Source organism: Poecilia reticulata, chromosome 1 (genome assembly GCF_904066995.2).
Source record: "Poecilia reticulata chromosome 1, P_reticulata-male-v2, whole genome shotgun sequence".
In the NCBI taxonomy this organism is placed as follows: Eukaryota; Metazoa; Chordata; class Actinopteri; order Cyprinodontiformes; family Poeciliidae; genus Poecilia; species Poecilia reticulata.
Window position 1 is genome coordinate 3,171,340 of NC_088830.1, and position 19,792 is coordinate 3,191,131.

The following is a 19,792-nucleotide window of genomic DNA, read 5'->3' on the forward strand; positions in this document are numbered from 1 at the left end:
TTGCAAATCACAACTAAAAAAAAAAAACAGTGATTGTTGTTGAGTCAAAAAAATATCATCTCACAAGAGGAAATGAACTTATAAGCCTATTTCCCTTTTTTATTATTTGTATTGTTTGTATTTGTATTGTGATTTAGTTAAGCATGCATAGAGGGGCGTAAGGTGTAGTGCGCATGTTGGCAACTGGCTTACGTCTTACGCATATGACGCCGATCGAGTCATCTTGACTCCATTCCTGATGCCTGTCTGAGTAGCGGGAAATTAGAAGTAAATCAATACCTGGCTAATCGAACAGTGAAGTAAACCTTCATAAACAAGCCGATGGCAGAGTTCAAATTGAACTCTTAACTTTGACATGGCGTAATCGGCAAGTTTACTTTTATATGCCTTTGTCTGTAGGCATATTTAATTGTTGCTGACGGTTGTTTAAGTTAATGTTCGTAACGAAAGTAACACTTTGCCGTTAGCTTGTTATTTACCCTAACGGCGTAGATAAGTATAATTAGAATATGTTTATAGCCGAATAACACCGTGACAAATAAGCGTTAGCTGGTGGTATGTACGGTGTTTGTCAGGTTGTTTGTTGAGGAGGATGGATGCCAATATTGGTAATATTTTGCACAGTGAGGAACAGCTGAGAAACACACTGCAATGTGATGACAAGGAAAAGGTAACTTAACATTCTCTTCACACTCGAGTTAAATGATATTCTGCTACATTACTCATTTGTATCATTCCTTCTCAGCTTCGTAGAAAACTGGCACATTTACAAAGGGAGTATCTCAAGACAGCCCAGAGACTAAAGGTGAGACGCGTATTCTCTTACTACACTTTTAAAAAATGTAACAGAAATCAGAAATAAATATGAAAGTGACATCACTCTTTCAATAATGCAGTGCCTTGCAAAAGTATTTTTTTTAATTCACATTTTGTTTCATACCGGCGAGATGCGGGGTCACCCTGGACAGGTTGCCAATTAATTGCAGGGCAAAACAGTGACAAACACACTCCACACTCACACCTAAGGATAATTTAGACAGTCATTTCTTTGGACTTTCAGAGTACATAAAGGACCGTTTTGCTGCAAGGCAACAGTGCTAAAAACTGTGCCATTTTACAGACCAGATAATTCATTTGATAGAATATTCAACATATAAAATGTTCACTGAACTACCGATGCAGAGCTGCACGGCATTCTGGGGGATGTCAACAGAGGAAAGGTCTTAGCTGCTCAACCTCGCAAGGTTGGTAGCATCAACAACAAATGATGATGCCACCACTCTTTGGTTACCTAGCAACAACTTGTTGGACTTGTGCAGCAGCAGTTTCAGGTTTCACCACCCTCATAACTGCATGAGACGGTTAGTTGCACTGCACATTGCGTAGGGATATTGGAGTAAAGGAGCTGAATATTATCATGACACTTAAAATTGGTGATGTTCTGTGATCCGTTTTTTTTTTTTTGTCTAATTGGATGATTTTTTTAGACAAGAAAAGTTATTAAATGGTGAATCAGAATACATTTTTCTAATAAATTTTATTAGCAAAAATAATACAGAATTTTTGTGGTTAAAACAGAAAGCAATGAAACCAGGCCTGTATGAAACAGATTTTGATTTTAACATTTAATCAAACTTTCTATCATTTCTTTTCACGCACAAAATGAAGAACTAATTGAAGTTGTTTGAATAAGAGGTAGTGTGAGAACATGTCTTTAGCATTTCAATAAACACAAACTCCAGTTCGAAGTAGATGGCAGCGAAAAACAATGTTTGTTGGACAGATGCTAAGCACTCTGATACAAGTGTGATGGGGCAAAAATGTCAAATGTCAGCTATGAGACACAATGGAGGAAAAGTTTTGTCTTGAACTCATGTTGGTTCTCACGCAGCGTGCCGAGTGTGTGGATGCGTTGAAGAGGCATGTGAAAAACAGGATTTCTCTGCAGAAAGACCAGAACAATCCAGAGATTACATCTAATGCCTGCATTACCCCCTCCTCATTCACATTTAACACAAACGATACAACTCCAGGTTTACTACAGTGTCAAGGTAAGTCTGACTCAATGCTATATGAAATCTCTCATTTTACACTCCTGTAATTTCATTGGCATTGCAGCTAACCCTGTACCGAAATGAACTGATGAGTACTAATCTGATGTTTATCAGGTGCAGTAGAATCCAGTACAATCAGGAGACAACAAGCAACACGATTCTCTCTTTCTGGAGAACGGACTTCCTCCAAAACCCCAGATCTCAGTAGTGACGTCGCTGGCAGCCACAGACCCAGCCCGGCCTTGCGCCTGCGGTCGAGACGCAGCCGCTTGCGCTGGGAAAAGAGGAGTGCCAACGCTTCCGAAGGCTCAGACAACAGCCAGCAACAGCAGGAGCTGACAGGAAACACAAGACCTGGAGATGAAGAGCAGACGATCAAAGACGAAGATGTCTTCATTGAAAGTGAGGAGCTTTCAATGAAGAAAGCTGATCCAGAATCTGAGTCCCCCTCTCTGCTACTCACACATTGGAGCACGCAAGAACACACCAAACCTGGGGACAAAACAGGAGATGGGAACCAAAGATCCCAGGAAGAAACAGGGAAAAAAATTGGTCCAGAAGTTGATGGAAAATGCGGTAGACCTGATTTGACAACAGAGAGTAGAGGACAAAATGCTAGAGAAAACAGTTTAATAAATAAGATGGGAGAAGATAGTGTCAGTCAAAGCCAAGTGAGAAAACCAGTGTCATGTGAAGAGGGCAGCCATGATGGAGCCCAGATGACAGCAACTGAAAAACATGAGGACTCTGTAGAAATAATAGAGGAAAATAATCGGACCACAGCAGACGAGAACGCTGTAAGTCTCCTAGACTCCTGCACATTAGTGGAAGGACTTCTTTTCCCTGTAGAGTACTACATTAGAACCACAAGGCACATGACGCTATCCCAGACCCAGCCAGATGTGCAGGCTGTCATAATGTCCCAGCTGAGTGCAGGGCGACAACACAGGAGTCGAGGCCGCAGCAGGAGAGCGAACCAGGACGTACAGAGGTCAGACCGGCACACTCAGACGGATTCACCCTCTTCCACAAGTCCGTACACATCTGTGGATTCTCTGAATCCATCCAACACTTCCAAAGATTGTTCCCAGAGTTCCAGTGACTTTTCTGCCTCTGCCATTTCGGAAGCTCCTGTTTTGCTTCGGGGCCCCAGCGTCCGTCCACCCAAAGGGACTAGGAGAGGCAGAGGCAGGGGAAGACCTCCGAGACAACAGCTTCTTAAAGAAGGATGTAGCCTGACCTCAGGAGGTCTCCAGCCTCCCCTCAGTCCTGCAACATCTACCCAGTCGATCCATCAAGCCGATGAGACAAACACCGAGCCAGTGTTATTCCAGCAGACTCCCACCCACAGCTGTCCAGCCCAACCTTCTTCTTCAGTCAGTGGAACTCCAGCTGGTTTTACTGCTGAACACCAGGAGAAAGTCTATCCTATCTTTCGGAAGAGCAGCACCAGCAGACCCCAACAGAGGAACACAGGTAGACCTAGGGTACACACACATTCTGACCTGGGGTACACACACATTCTGGTTCTGCAGACTGATAGTATTTTACTGAAGTAAAATTATTTGGCTGTGTTATTTTTAAGATTTTTGCTGATATAAGTAAGATATCAATCCTCTAATATTAATTTATCTTTCTAAGTCTGGTGTGCCCAAAGTCGGTCCTCGAGGGCTGGCATCCTGCATGTTTTAGTTCTCCCTGGTTTAACGCACCTGGATCAAATGATGGCTCGTTAGAAGGCCTAAGAGGAACATTGACTTGCTGAAAAGTTTGTTACTACCACCAGGGAGAGAACTAAAATATGCAGGATGCCGGCCCTCGAGGACCGACTTTGGGGACCACTGTCTAAGTAGAACACTGGTGGTATTCCTTCGGAAACTCCATATCAGTGTAAATGTTGTTTTCCCTTTCTTTTCTGCATTGCCAAATAATGTGCATTACTAGAGGGAAGAAATGTCAAATCCAGCTATTTTCATCATGAGAGCTTATTCAGAAATGAAGCTTAAGTAGACAATGTATTGAAATGGGAATCTGTGATTATTGGGGGTATTTTTTTGCCGTAATTCGAAAGCTACTAAAATCGATAGTACCCACACAGGCGCACCCACTAGAAGGAAACAAACACACCCAGTACAACACTTTCATTCTATTGGCTGAGAGGTTGCCAGGTGACTGTACTTTTGTGTTCCAAGCTCCAGCAGAAAATGGTTTGCAAGAGGAGATTTGATCCGAGCAGAGACGAGTTGTGAGCGTGAGGAGAAAGGTTTGAGAGAGCACAGTGAATATTTGAAAGAGAGCAGAGGTTTTGAGTTCAAGCATTACAAGTTTTGAGAAGACATGAAGTCCTGCTTCAGACTGAAAGTGTGTGCTCTCGAATTATGGCAGAAAGATTTCCCCCATAAGAGGCTTCCTAAAAACACGAAGGATAAAATGTATTATATGTTATATTTTTCTCCATATTGACCTTTGACCTCTGTCTGCTGTGGTTCAAGCTGGATTTTTAAATGTTGGAACACTTTTCAACATCTGACAGTTGAGTGTCTTCATGCCCTGGTCAAATGTAGACACTCAACTCTGTTTTAGTCAAGCTGTCCTCATTAATTACGATCATCATTTTATTTTAACATGATTGTTTTTTTTGTTTTCTTAATTTCATAATCTATTTTTTCTTCTTTAACTTGTGTCCTGCAGAGTCATCAGACTCTCAGGCTCTTCTCCTGCCCTGCTCCTCCTCCTCCTCCTCCTCCTCTTCATCGTCTCAGACAGCTCAGCTTTCTCTTCCCTCTTTGATCAGCCGCCTGAAGAGCCTGGACATCCAGCAAGATTTTCACCTCCCTGACGATCAGTTTGCCTCCTTGAAGCTGCACAAGCTCCGTCAAGTTGCCGTGGAATCAACCCCGTCACACAACACACGCAGACGCTCCAGCTGCCGGCGCAGCGCCGTCGGTCTGCTGATGCCCTGTTCCCACTCGCTCAGTTCCACATCTGCCATCAGAAATTCTACCCATCCAAACAAGAGCGAGCGAACATCTCCACAGCAGACACAACGCACAGTTACAGATAATTTGACAGGCACGTGGTTAAATGAAGAGCTTTGTAACCCAAGTATTCCAGAAACAAATGCAGAGCTCAGTGCGGATGCTCTCAACACCTCAGCAGAAGCTGTTTCAGTGGTGCAAGGGTTTACTGAAGAGCTTGAAGCTGGAACTGAAAACTGGGCTGCCCTCAGCATTACATGTACATCTATAAGCACAGATGAACCACAGGGTCTGGTGAACCGAACACCACGCAAAGAAAATGATGTTCAACTTTCAGATGAGCCAGAAGTTGAGCATTCTGAACATGAAAAGCAACCCTCTTTAGAAGAGCTCGGACTCGTAGACGAACGCATCACTCGGATGCTTTCCTTTGATTTCTCTGAAAGTAAAGCAGCAGAGGAGGCTCCGGCCAGCTGCACTAAGGACCCTGCAGCAAACCCTCCTGTAAATAACCCAAACCCACAGTATCCTGCAGAAGATTTTGCAGAACCTACTAAAACGGACTCTTCTGAGGACGGAGCGATTAAAAGTAACGCCTCTCAGTTCTTATTTAAGTCTCCTCTGGATGCAGTGGGGTGCCCCTGTACAGGCCTGCCATCCGTCTACCATCCGTCACCCACTTTAGCTTCCAGTCCGGTCCTGCCCTCCCTGGGAATCACCCCTAATGCTGCTCGCCTGCGCTCTAACTCCTCTCCCTCTGCTTCTCCTCTCTGCCTGCCTCCGTTTCCCAGCTCGTCCACCCAGGATCTGTCTCCTATGGATCTTTGTCCTGGTGCATCCATCACCTCCCTCCCTTCCAGTCTTCCTCCTCCCTCTCTCTGCAGTCAGCTTCAGGATTTATTGGAGCCTCTGGCTCCAAGAGATCAGGGTGACGTAGAGGAACCTGACGACTGCCCGACTCAGTCCAGGAACCAACTGCAAGGCTCGACTGTGGAAGTGGGAATAATGACGGACAGACCTGCAGAGAAGTTCTTACTGAGGTGCACACACACACTGGAGGTAAAATTTATTCTGTTACTTTGCTTTTTACTTCCTGAGTAAAAAAAGTGGGGGCATCCTCTTGAGCTGTGTTTTGTGGGGTAAGCAGTGTTTGTGCATGACAGGCGCCAGCAGGGGGCTCTCTGGTGGATGTGTGCTGTGTGTCGGACTCATCGGCCGGTGTGTGTGTCGCAGCAGCAGGAAAGTGGGCAGTGTGCCTGTGGAGCCAGACTTCAGAATGTAACTGGAGCCTCAAACACACCTGGACCTTCAGTGAGGTGACTTCTTCTGTTTGTTGTTTTCAGGTTTCTTATTTCACAATAAATGTCGTCTTCAATTCAATCACAGTTCATGTCCCAGGGATGTTTGTTTGGTGGCTCTTAATGTTTTCTTTATACCTTTTGTATCTTTTCCTTTCACTCAACTTTCCATTATTACACTTGGATACAGTAAGGTGGGGACCAGGGTCTGTGACGGGGGTATGATCGACTACCAGTCAAATTTATCAAGCTGCTTGATAAATTTGACCACCACTTGCATTTGGTTCAAATCATTCTTGGCATTTCTTATGTAAAATATGTTATTACATAACTGGTTAATTAGGAAAAAATGATTACACTGGAAACACATGTGTCTTTGCAGTGTTTCCCGTAGGGACCTTCCTGACTTTGAGGGCCAGATAGATTGATCAGCCCAATTTCTTTAATTTTGGGTGATCGACAATTGTTCGATGTTGCAACATATTTAAGAAAGACTCAAATTCAAACATTCTTTTTATTTAAATGCTTATTCTTCTCAGTGGTTTTTTTCTTAGAACTTCCATTCAGCTGCTTTTTATTTTTCGTGAAGAAAGAAAGAAGACTGAGAACCATCACTTTCCGTGTCCGAGCAAAACATAAAGGTGGACCTGGTGACCCGGACAAACAGAACAAAAGGCACAGAGGGGCCAGCAAAAGTACTGTTAATACCAGAATAAAACAGAAACATCCAAAAAGAACCTACTGCAAAATAAATAAGAGGAAACATGACAACCAGTGGCTCCTGTGACAGAAATGGCTTCTGACGGGATCTGGCTCTACTTACATAGGCTAATAAAATCAATATTAACTGTGAACTGCTTCAGTTGCTATATTTTTTTTTTTGCTGATTGAAACATTTTGTTGTAATTTAATGAACTGAAGAAATACAAAGTACTAAGAAAATCCTAAATATTTCTTGATTCAGACATGGAATATGTTTTGTGTTTGCAGCCTGTGATAAACGTGTTTCCAGTCCCAGACTCTGCCGGCCTGATATTGGTGTCTCTTGGTCAGCTGGAAATAAGACAGCTGAGGTAATGCTCTGTATTTTAATGTTGTGATCTGAATTGTTGCTAAAAAAATTAAGCTACATTTGATATACCTCAGAGTATAACGGCACAACCAGCTTAGCTGCGTTTCAATGTGTAGTCAGACAAACCAGTGGGAAATTTCTGAGAAATACTCGGCCTTGACATAAAGGTGCTGATAAAGCGGTTTATCAGTTCATCAATATATAAACAGTTTGTTTTTGCAGACTGCTGTCCTGTTGCAGCCTCAGGCAGACGCTGATACTTGAGGACATCATCCAGGCAGTGGCTGGCTTATTCAACTCCAGAGTGGTTACCTCTTCCGACTCGGCCACAGGCTCTACTCTGCAGGTGTTTACCTTGTCAGACAGCACCAGGTAAGGAAGAGTCTGCCTCGTCTCTTGGCACTGATGTACAGGTTTGTTAGTTTCTGAACTTGTGTGTGTCAGTTTGCTGACTCCTCAGCCTCTCGTGTCTCCTGGTGTTTGTGTGAGCGCCCTCGCTCCAGTAGAGGGGCTTCCTGACGCTCTCATCGGTACAGATGAAGTAGGACATCTTTTCATCTGGTAAGTGATAGTAGAATCAAGCTTGGCCAAATCATGGTTTAAAGGATGAGCACCTAACACTGTGTGACCAATTTAAAAATCAACCATAATCGTTTTTTGGAATTGTAATTTTAATGCCAAACACTTCAATATAACACTCGGGGGTTTTTTGTGCGTGCGTGTGTGTGTGTATACCATGTATTTAATACCTTGTGGGGACCATTTTCCTGACACATATTACGTAGTGGGGACCCACTGCTTCTTGTGGTGACCAAAGCCTGGGCCCCACAAAGGGAAATGCTGGTTTTGGGATGGGGGTCAGGTTTAGCACTACGGCGTGAATTGAGTTTTGGTTAGGGTTAGGAATGTAATGGTGAGGGTTAGGTTTAGGGTTAGGCTGTAGAAATGAATGGAAGTCAGTGGAAAGTCCCCACAAAGATTTTTCATTCTTTTCTTTGTGTGTTTTTCCATTTTCCATTCTTGTTTGTGTCATTCCTTCCTTTCACTCTTTTCTACCTTTTCTACCTTCCATATTTCCAGTTTCTTTTCTTTCCCTTCCCATACCCCAGAGTAGAAAGTTCAGGTGAAATTTGTGAACTTCTTGAATATGCAGTATTTTGAAATATCTGAAAATGACTGAGAATTCTGGAAAGTTGAGTTTGGAAAGCTTGGCATGTTGTGTAGGAACTTCTAAACTGATGGGATCATTGCAGTTTTTCTCAGTCACTTTGGTGCATTTCTCAGAACAGAATTGAAATTCTCCAAACTACTCGTTCAATCTTCAAATCATTGTGTCGCTGGTTCACATCAAAAAATCAGTTTCTTACGTCTTTCAACAAGTTGCGAATGCTTTTGTACATCATGCAAATGATTATGTACACGTATCTGCTTTTTCCTACATTTTCAGTTGCTGGTCTCATATTGATCAAAATTTATTATACGAGTCTCTGTTGAATCGTCTCGAACTCCACAACATTTAAGCATAACTTTGTGTAAGTTTTAACATGAAATTTGCTTTATCAGGTTCTCATAATATATCAAACATATTTCTATACATTACCATTAGACATTTTTCTAAATCTGTCCTGAATCTGTTCATCTCATGAACCATCAGCTGGCAAATAAATAGTGTATGTAGCGAGAGTACAACACGATGTTACGTTTAAATGACAATGGAAGGACAAGGAGTTGGAGAAGAAGAAGAAGAAGAGGAGTGAGGAGGCGGAACAGAGGAAGAGACAGAAGAGGCTGAGGACATAATGCGGACATAATTTCCATCAGGTAATGATGTTGATGGAGCTCCTCTCACACTTCTCTTCATTCCTTATCTCCATTGAAGATTTTTTTGATAGCATGGAGATGGAAAGTAGAGGAAGACTGAACTGTAATTCCTGCCACACTGAAGTAGCAAGAAGAAAAAATATCAATGCCCTTAAGGAAAACGGTCCATTTCCTTAAGGGCATTGATATTTTTTCCTCTTGCTACTTTAGATTTTTTTTTCTTTGTGCTCTGCTTTCTGTATCACAATGACATGGTCTGTCAATAAATTGCAGTAAAGTCAAATAAGTGAATCTTGTCCAGTCTCTTCCCATTGATCTCCCACAATTATAATTTACAAAGTTTGTCTTTGCAACATTCATCACAACAGAACATCCCACTGTTCTATGGACAACATGACTAATCAATTTGACTGTCTGGTCCGTACACAATGAAACAAGAACTTGTTCTGAGGCACTGATATGATCTTTGATGCAAATATTTAATTTTGAGAGATGAAAGAAGGATTTCGAGGAGGAAATTAGGTTTTGCCGATAATCCATGTTGTTTTGCTGTTTGTACAAATCATTTTGAGAATTGTACTTACCATTTGACAAATGTCGAAAATGATATGAGAAATCCACCAAAGCGATTGAGAAAAACTGTAATAATAAAAGCAAACTGGGTCTGCACTGGAGGAGCTGCAGAGCTTCACAGCTCATGCAGAAGAACATATTAATAGGACTATGACTTTCAAAACGTTATGTGATTTGTCAAAGTAACACTGCACATCATCACCCTGTCGCAACTGAGACACTTGACGGTGGCAGCATCATGCTGTAGAGTAATGCTTATAGAATGGGGGGAAAAAGCTGGGCAGTTTATGTAAAGATTCATGGAGATAGTAACAGAGCAATCCTGGAAAAAAAGTTTTGGAGGCTGAAATGTCTTCAGACTGAGGTGAAGGTTGACCTCCTAGCAGGATAACAAGCCTAGACATACAAAACGGGGTCCGTTTGATGGTTCAGATGAAAGTCTGATCCTAAATCCAATTGAGCATCTGTGGCAAGGCGTTTTCCATACAAGTTTACTGACTTTGAGCTAATCCATTGTCTGTCATTTGCTTGTTGAAGGAATTTAAAGAGTGGCCATCTGCTGAGCAGAGTGCTGCTTGAAGACAGTTTATCCAACACAGCCTGTCTCAAAGGTTACTCCTACTGTGTAAGTAGCCAGCAACTCTTGAAATGATTGTGTCACTTAAATCCTGGGTGGTAACTTTCTGTGTGTTTGATGTTGTGCAGGGAGTGCTGTTGGTCCTGCTGCAACATCAGTTTCTAAGCTCCCTGGACCAAGAAGAGAAAAAGACAAGAGAGAAATGCTTTCTTTCAGAGGAGAGGTCGAAGCCAGCTCTGTTCTCTTTAGTCGGCATCAACCCTCTCAGTGGAAGATCTGTCTTATCTACTTGGCTGTATCCTCCGGATGGCTGGACTGGCAGGTGAGATGAAGTCATACAGAGAACAAGACTTGTGTAAGTTTGTTTATTACACATCCAGGTAATGCACACCTCTTCTTCCTTTGCCCTGCAAGGCTTTGTGAAGTGGACGTTAACCGCTGCAGCGTGGTGGGCCTGAGTCAGAGCGGCTGCGTCTGTGTGTGGGAGCTCGGAGAAGGGGGGACGTCCCAAATGATGGAGGCTCAGGAGGATGGGTACTGGCAACTGGCTCGATGGGGGCACGAGGACACCCTGGTGATCGGGCATCAGAACGGAGACGTCTCTTTACATCCCTACGGCGTGAGGCCAACTAAGAAAGGTGCTAAAGCTGATGCTGTAAACTGAGAACATCCCATAAGCAGCAAGAGGAAGCTCTTGTTTTTACTGTCTATATAAAACACAGTAAACCAGTTTGACTGAAGATCCTTTTAAAGCTCTGTCCCATGTTAATTTTAGTACAGCTGCTGTTTTAACTGTTTTTTTTATTTTGTGGATAAAAATTGCTATATAAAAAGGAACAAAAAAGAATTGTTAGTTTGTGTTAAAATTTCTATTAAACATTTTGATGTTTTATTGTTTAGTGTCTGTTTTCCTCTTCATTTCCAAACAAGATTGTCAGTAAAATTTAAATAATGCTTTAACACATAAATTAAAGGTGTAAAGTCACTTAATATGAAGATTAGTAGCTGTCTGGCCCATTAGCTTCTGCACAACAATTTTCATTTTTCCCACAACTCCAAAGCAGTCAAGATGAAAGATGGCTTATAATCATCACTCGTTCTCAGTTTTTGTGCCCCTGGTGGCTTTATTTTTGAGGTGACAGACATAAAATGGACATAGAAGCATTGAATGAGTGGCAGTGGGAACTGAACCCAGGATGGCTGTAATCTGGGCTGACAGCTGTGGTGGATCCACTCTGCCCACTGACCAATGTCCTCAGTCTTGGTTTCATTTTTTCATTCCTTTTCTGTATAATCTGATCAGCAGGGACCTGGACATGTTTAAGAATATATTTCTAATACATAAAATTTATTATATATATATATATATAATTTTATTGATATTATTGATTTTATTGGAGCATTTTTGAGATATCAAAATCTCCAATCAATAATCCATTATTAGGTAGAACATTAGTAGTTACACCTAGGGAAATTTGCAGCAGCATTCCGTTAGGTAGAGCAGAAAACACTATTGTATATTCTCCTGGTGTAGCAAGCAAATTAAATTTGCATTTAAAAAAATCATTGTAAGAAACGAGATTCCCTTCATCGTAATGCTTAGCCAGTGCAATTCCATGTTCCATCCAGTTTTCATTAAAAAGTAATTTATTCTTAGATAAAATATTCCCATTATTCTAAATATAACAACTAGTAGGAGAAAAGTTATGTTTGTAAATGGGTCTCTAGGCCAGAAGAGCTTGTTTATGGAAAGAAGAATAACTTTTCTGGTAAACTTTTCCAACTTTCCCTTTCCCAAGTACACTTGTGTTGTGCAACCATTTTCCCTTCCGTGCAACACCCATGTCCATTTACCGGTTCCGGGACCTAAGAGTAATTACATTCAGAAATAATGAGATATAAAACAGGCTGTAATGCCGAAAATGATTAAATGTTACAAGTCATACAGAAGTAATAATGGAACAGATACAGAGTGTCATTACTGACCAGCGCTGAGTGAAACACAGCAAATGAAGCAAAGATTGGGACTGTCGCTAGACTTATATGTTATGGTTATGTAAGCATGCAGCATTGTGTATGTGAGCAGATAAAATAGATCAAAGACGGAATCATATATAACACTTGGATATATGATTTGGAATTGGGTTTTAAAAGAGTTTTATTATTATGGGTGAAATATCTTGGCAAAAATATTTTTCATTGTACAATAAAATTGTTATCCTTTTTTTGAAAGATACTCTTTTTTTTTAAAGCTTCGTGTTTTAAATCACGATTCAAACCACACCATGCTTAAATAAATCCCATTTATACTCAATTTCCCTTCACCTCCTTGTTCAGGAAACCATAAGCAACCAACAGGATTGTGATGACCCAATCACGACGGCGATGTAGCTTTCTCGTTTAGCGATAGGCTATTTTCACATAGAAGTCCCACGATGCATTGCTGCAACGCCCTACAATTCAAATCCTGTGGGCCAATCAGAGAGTGCGACAACGACAGAGGCAGCAATTTAAACTTGTACAGAAAACTGTTGTCATAAGGCTGGAGAGAACAATCGAGTAACTACCGTCGGGCAGGTCTGGCGAATTATTTAATGATTTTTTTAAAGTTTGCTTTTCATGCGTCGTTGTTTTAATGGTTAATGTTGTCTTAATGAACACTTGCACAAAAAGGGCGTTAGTTTTGATTTAAACACGAATGCAAGCGGAAGGAAGCTAGCTTGCCAGGTTAAACTAGCGTCGGTTGAGTTGAGGCTAACTTTAATTGCTTCGTTGAACCGCTTAAGTGGTTTATTTCTTTAAAAAACAACCGAAAAGCTTCCTTAAACCAAAATGAGTGCTGGTGTTGCGAAGCCAGCTCCCACGTCTGCACTTTCCGATCCGAAGTCGGCGCCTCTCAAAGAGATCCCAGACATCTTGGTTGACCCCCGCACCACGAAGAGATACACGAGAGGAAGATTTCTGGGGAAGGGGGGCTTCGCCAAATGCTACGAAATCACAGATGTTGAGACGAAGCAGGTATTCGCTGGGAAAATTGTGCCGAAATCTCTGATCCTGAAGCAGCACCAAAGGGAAAAGATGACGTCTGAAATCGCCATTCACAAGAGCCTTAATCATCCGAACATTGTTGGCTTCCACGGCTTCTTTGAGGACGACGACTTCGTCTTTGTGGTCCTGGAAATCTGCAGGAGAAGGGTAAGTGTAATTATAAAACGATCAATGATTACCAAGCCTCTGTATTTTAAGCGGAAATAAATTACCATGTATTTCTACTTTAAACACCCAAATTTGTGTTATGGCAGTTTAACCCAGACAGTTTATTCAAATATTACTGGAGGGCCTCCAGGTTTACGGTTTAGTCAACTGGAATACGTTTTTTTAAAATGTGTTTATTAAAACCTTCTTTTTTCAGTCTCTGTTGGAGCTGCACAAGCGGCGTAAGGCTGTCACAGAGCCAGAGGCCCGGTACTACATGACCCAGCTGCTGAAGGGAGTCCATTACCTGCACAACAACAGAGTCATTCACAGAGACCTGAAGCTGGGGAACATCTTCCTCAATGACGAGATGGAGGTTAAGATAGGTACTTAGCCATAATATGCTTATATAAAACTTTTAATTTCTGTAGAAAACATTATGGGAATATATTTGTATCTATATAGCACATATTCAGCAACAAGGCAATTCAAAAAGTGCTTTACATGAATTAAAAGGGAAATGCAAACAAAATAACAAACCAGAGAGAACATTTCTTTGATTTGTCTTTGCAAGACCTATGTGGATTTCAGAAAAATTGGCCAACAAGATAAAATGTAATTTAGAGAAGAGCAGATGGATCTGGAATGATCAGTTCTCATGATCACTAATGGTCTGTAATCATTTCAAGTTAAGTTGTTGCTTCATCACTCTTTACTTGTGCAGAAAATGCAATGGTATGAGCTGAGTCTTATCAGTCAGCCCCACCATGCATGAACCTGCAATGCATCACAATACATCTAAAGACAGATCTTTCAATAGTAATCCATGTTTTATTACATGTTGTTTATTCAGATGAAAAATGCACCACTCCATTGCATCTTTTGGACACTTTTTTTGTCCTTAATATGTTGAAGTTTTAACATTTAAAACATTCCATTTTTTTTTTCTAGGGGACTTTGGTTTGGCTACTAAGATCGAGTTTGACGGCGAACGGAAGAAGACGTTGTGCGGAACGCCCAACTACATAGCGCCTGAAGTTCTCTGTAAAAAAGGCCACAGTTACGAAGTGGACGTCTGGTCACTGGGATGCATACTGTAAGTTTGGAAATGCAGTATGGAACATAGTTTTGGAACCAAGTTGGTCAAGATCATTATGCTGACACCAGGTAACGATCCAGTGCAGTAACCTGTCCTCTGTCTGCTCTCTCAGGTACACTCTGTTGGTGGGTAAGCCCCCGTTTGAAACGTCCTGTCTGAAGGAAACCTACAGTCGCATCAAGAAAAACAGCTACGTCATCCCCTGGGTAAGATTGCTGTGTTTATGCTGCTTTGTGGAACATATTGAACAGGTTTAGTTTAAACCTCCTGGACTGTATACAGCACATCAACCCCGCCGCAGCGTCGCTAATCAAGAGGATGCTGCACGCCGATCCTGCTCAGAGGCCCACCATCACTCAGCTGCAAGAGGACGAGTTCCTCACGTCAGGCTACATCCCGCTGCGCCTGCCCACCACATGCCTCACTGTGCCCCCACGCTTCTCCATTGCCCCCTCCACCACTGCAGAGCTTGGCCAACGACGTCCCCTCTCTGCTTTGAACAACAAAGGTAATGAGTCTCTCCTCTCTAGGCCATATCAGGCCTCGGGTCTGAACGATGCGTTTAGTAGGTCTGATTCTTGATAAATATTGCTGTTTTGTTTTTAGGTGGGACAGAGAAGATGGAGGTGAAAGACGATGCTTTGCCGAAGTAAGATGAGATATTTTCTGCAAGTCTGGGTTCAAGTTTTTCATTTTTACTTGTAGCCATCAGGTTTCACAATGCCCAAGTCTCTTCTAATTTATATTTGTAGGTTATTTATTAATATATTGCATGTCATTGCTTGTTATTTATTTGTTTATATCTAGGAATTTTGAACTTATCACTCTTAGGTCTATATCACAATACACCTAAAAGGCAGATCTTTCAATAGTAATCCATGTTTTATTTATATAATATATAATTACAAACTTTGTGTTTATTCCCTAAGATGGAGTAGCTTTCAACAAATAAGCAATATAAAGTATATTCTATTCCAAGTTGTCTGTTTTCCATCTGTTGTAGAGATATAAACCATTCTGACTTGTATTCTGTTTGCAGAGAGATTGAGCCGTCAGAGAACCACCTGAAAGACATGCTGCAGCAGCTCAACAGCATCATGGCCTCCAAGCCAGCAGAGAAGGCATTCATCCGGCAAGGTCGGTTTGTTTTTCAGTTTTTCTTGACTGTTTGTGTCAAGTTGGAAAAGATCAGCTTAGAAAAGTTTGGTTTATCTTTTCAGAGGAAGCAGAGGATCCTGCATGCATTCCCATTTTCTGGATCAGCAAATGGGTTGACTACTCAGACAAATACGGGCTGGGTAAGTATTAGAAACATTCAAAAAGTGAGAATGCAAGACATCTGACTCACAAACATCAATTAAGCTCTTTAATAGGACTATGAAGGGATCTGCAGAAAGCCATGAAGTGTGGCATTTGATTTTTATTCATTTTTAAGTTTGGGTGTGTTTGCAAAGAGCTTCTGTGCATGAGAAAAACTTGACTTGCAAGGTGTATTCCTTGTCTCGCCATGTAAGAGATACAAATCTGAAATTTTCAATCAAAGACGAGATATCCCACTGGCAGCAGCTTGTAAATGATTTTTAGTCTAATTGTAAATGGTTTAAAATGTTGGAATAATATATTTTTATTTTTGCCTGCTTCCTTCAAGTGACATGCTTGGAGTGACTGACACAACATGATGTCTACTGATGATCATTCTATAAATCTGTTACTAATTGGGCTACATAGTCATTAACTAAGTTTTAAATATCCCTTCAGTTCATCTTAAGGTGTAAATGTTCACATGTGGGCTTAGACTGAAACTCCACCTGTCTGGAATACAAACTGAGTTGTTTTCATAAAACTAAAGTCTTGAGTTTTATTATAGATCTTGGTATTGTATATTAACTGAGCTGAAATGTCTTTCACTGGTTGGTTGATTTGGGATAAAATCATTTGGTTTCAATTCAGTTAAAATTTCACTACATGTCTGATTTGTCTCCTGTGTGATAATTGAGATTGGTTTCTGTCCAATCAAATCTTTATTTTATGCCCCAACAATGTTTAGGAAAAAAATTAAGATTTTTTTGAAAAGAAAGAAAAGGAAAACATCCTCATTAAAGTGTTTAAATGCCTGTTTACAGGCTACCAGCTGTGTGACAACAGTGTGGGTGTTCTGTTCAACGATTACACTCGCCTCATCATGTATGCGGACGGAGACAGCCTGCAGTACATCGACAAGATGGCTGCCGAGTCCTACATGAGCGTCCGCTCGTTCCCCGCTACTCTCAACAAGAAGGTCAGTATTCACCTCCCTCAGCTCCTGGTTGAGCTCATTTTCTGCTCTGGATAAAAGTTAAACAATTCTCTAACAGTCTTTAGGGAAGCTTAAATATCATCTTTAGTACTAGATACATTTGTCTTTTTTTAAAATTATTTTATTTTTTTTAGATAACATTGCTTAAGTACTTCCGTAACTACATGAGCGAGCACCTGCTGAAGGCCGGCGCCAATGTGGCGCGGCGGGAAGGGGACGAGCTGGCGCGGCTGCCGTACCTCTCGCTGTGGTTTAGAACAAAAAGCGCCATCGTCCTGCACCTCAGCAACGGCACGGTCCAGATCAACTTCTTCCAGGTTAGACTTGACCCGCATCGCTCCCTCTCCTGCTGTCCGTCCTCAACCTCACCACGCTCCATGCTCAAGCCATTATCTGTTTTGGTTTTTTTGTCTTGTTTTAGGACCACACTAAACTGATCCTCTGCCCGCTGATGGCTGCTGTGACCTACATTGACGAGAAGCGGGACTTCCGCACCTACAAGCTGTCTTTGCTGGAGGAGTTTGGCTGCTGCAGGGAGCTGGCTAGCCGCATGCGCTACGCCAAGCTCATGGTGGAGAAACTGCTGGACAGCAAGTCCTCTTCTGCTGCACATTAGATGAGTTTTTCTCCAATCAGTCTGTCAATGCCTCAATACTTAATTTTTCTTTTTTATTTTATTTAATTTTTTTCAAGGCAGGCGGTGCTACTTCTCTTCCTAAAATGACCCATACCATGAAAACCCTTTCATATGACAAAACATAATTTCATCTTCCCGTTTTAAATATTTCTGCTGTTTAATAGTTGCTTTCACTCTAACCTTGACTTTGCTGATAAAGCCTTTAAACAACCACAGCTGCTGTACTGGAATCAGCGCTGTGGATAATCTTGTATATTCAACCAAGTTGTGGAAGTAAAGGTGAAAATTTATGTTAAAATACATGATTTCTACTTGTGCACTGTTGTCTTTCATGGAATGCTACAGAGGTGGGAAACACGTTGGACTCGGGTGGATTTAAAAACGGCTTCTCTGGTCTGCTTCTCTTGTTTCAATTTGTTTTCTGTGTCGAGGATTAGACCATGTTAATATGTCTTCATCATGTACATTCTTGTTTGTTTTTCTTATTTTTAAGTTCTAGATGTGAGTCGTCAATTAGATAAAATTGTACATACTGCTGAGTATGCATACATATTTTAGAGATGGTATAACTGCCCAAGTTTAAATAAAGATTCTTCTCAAGTGGTCATTCTGAATTTTAAATGCAGGTTTTGGTATGTGTGAACAGTCCCAGTGTGTTTTTAAATGTATATGTTAAAATCAACCAGTTCTTCTCAGAAGGAAATTTTGCACAAATTAGGAAATCAGTCTCATGAAGAGGATGGTCAGCATTCATCATTTTCTTGATCATATGAAGAATTCTTCTTTGCATCGTCATATCCAGAGGTTCCACAGTCGTCCCAGTACAGAACCAAGCATCTTTATCAGGCTATTGCTTTTTAAATGTTTTTAAAATTGGGCAACCATTGTTATCTGTATTGTTTGAGTGTCAAATTGAAACACATTTTCCACACAATTATTTCATATTTCAATCCTAAAATCTCATTTTTACATGCGAATTGAAAAACGGGACAAAACCTAAATTTCTGTGCATTTATTGACTTGTGTTTATGAATTTAAATGACTATTCATGTATTTTTATTTGACAATCTTGCCCCATTCAGAACTCCTTGTTTCCATAGCAACTAAACAAGACCTGACAGGTTTTGACATGTTGATGAGAACCTCTATGTTCTCACCAGTGATGTCATAACAGTTCAAAGAGATACAAGAATTCTCAGTTTGCTTTTCAACTTGGTTGGAGGTAGATCGATTCCAGAGACGACTTCAAACTGACTTTACAAACCATTTTAACTGTTCACCAAGTCAAGATGATTGATATTGATGGGACCTTGGATTTCTTGTTACAATGGGAGTTGAAAAGTTGTTAGGATATAACATAAGAGGCAAAGACGTTTTAGTAGAGAGCTCTGAGGACGAGAGATCAAAATACTTTGATTTTGACATTGAACCCTGAAGGCCAAAAGAACATGGAAGATTCCTCTAAGGATGAAAAAGTTACCGTCAAAACCACAACTATGGATTTAACAGTAAAGGCATCAGAAGACTTTGTTGTTTTTGAAAGTGTTAATGTTCCTCATGACCAAATGGACCTGGATGTGTTTGCTTGCTCACAAGTTGAGTGAGTTACTTTAACAACTACAGCTAACTCTTTGTTAACACAGACATTACAAAACAGTCTCTTTAACATTCTTCCCAAAAACATAACGGACCTGGATGGGAAACCAAACTGTGACAGCAAGGAAATTGTGATAAATTTTAAAGAAATTTCTGAGGATTCATCAGAAGAAAACTTAGAAGATGAAATCCAAAATGACACAGATGACAGTGGATGTTAATCTTGAGTCAAGCACATACTTTTTTCAAATTTTTCAACTTATTCTTCAACTGTTGGATGAATGCCAAGGAAAACTGACACCATGGAGAAAGTAGGAGACCATCTCTGGTTCATCAAGTCTGATCATGATGAGTTTTATTTTATCTGTGCTGTAAACTAAGAGCTGTGATTTAGTTTGTGAGTGATGGTAACCTTCATCAAGAGAAAACTTTACATCTTGTCTAGTATTGCTTTGCTCATAGAAAAACTTTTCTTGACTATTTGGATTCTCTTTTCTTTTTCTTGTGTATTGTAGATGCTTGCTGTAATTTCTGCCATATTTGTGATTAGTGCAAATTTGACTCATAACTTTAAATGTTGAACTAATTGGAATGTT

General features: G+C 40.9%; 2 protein-coding genes across 2 annotated transcripts; both read left to right on the plus strand.

Annotated features, from left to right (window-relative positions):
* The first annotated feature begins 202 nt into the window (after positions 1-202).
* On the plus strand, positions 203-11,265 carry palb2 (partner and localizer of BRCA2). The gene is made up of 12 exons (XM_008404549.3): positions 203-670; positions 746-805; positions 1,892-2,051; positions 2,169-3,530; positions 4,746-6,091; positions 6,196-6,348; positions 7,321-7,403; positions 7,625-7,774; positions 7,847-7,963; positions 10,334-10,421; positions 10,502-10,695; positions 10,788-11,265. Exons 1-12 carry the CDS (start codon positions 593-595, stop codon positions 11,035-11,037), a joined length of 4,041 nt encoding a protein of 1,346 aa, XP_008402771.2. The 5' UTR covers positions 203-592; the 3' UTR covers positions 11,038-11,265.
* A 1,574-nt stretch (positions 11,266-12,839) lies between these two features.
* On the plus strand, positions 12,840-18,207 carry plk1 (polo-like kinase 1 (Drosophila)). Its single transcript, XM_008404535.3, has 11 exons — positions 12,840-13,568; positions 13,786-13,954; positions 14,520-14,664; positions 14,780-14,873; positions 14,950-15,175; positions 15,274-15,316; positions 15,707-15,804; positions 15,888-15,965; positions 16,791-16,945; positions 17,098-17,280; positions 17,385-18,207. The coding sequence occupies exons 1-11, from the start codon at positions 13,206-13,208 to the stop codon at positions 17,577-17,579; spliced, it is 1,749 nt and encodes a 582-aa protein (XP_008402757.1). The 5' UTR covers positions 12,840-13,205; the 3' UTR covers positions 17,580-18,207.
* Positions 18,208-19,792: the final 1,585 nt, after the last annotated feature.

Bases quoted from the DNA above. Each gene is read 5' to 3' on its own strand.
- palb2 (XM_008404549.3), top strand. From the start codon at position 593: ATGGATGCCAATATTGGTAATATTTTGCACAGTGAGGAACAGCTGAGA. The intron at 2,052-2,168 runs GTAAGTCTGACT...GATGTTTATCAG, and splicing joins AGGTTTACTACAGTGTCAAG to GTGCAGTAGAATCCAGTACA. The intron at 6,349-7,320 runs GTGACTTCTTCT...TTGTGTTTGCAG, and splicing joins ACACCTGGACCTTCAGTGAG to CCTGTGATAAACGTGTTTCC.
- plk1 (XM_008404535.3), top strand. From the start codon at position 13,206: ATGAGTGCTGGTGTTGCGAAGCCAGCTCCCACGTCTGCACTTTCCGAT. The intron at 13,955-14,519 runs GTACTTAGCCAT...TTTTTTTTCTAG, and splicing joins CGAGATGGAGGTTAAGATAG to GGGACTTTGGTTTGGCTACT. The intron at 15,805-15,887 runs GTCGGTTTGTTT...TTATCTTTTCAG, and splicing joins GAAGGCATTCATCCGGCAAG to AGGAAGCAGAGGATCCTGCA.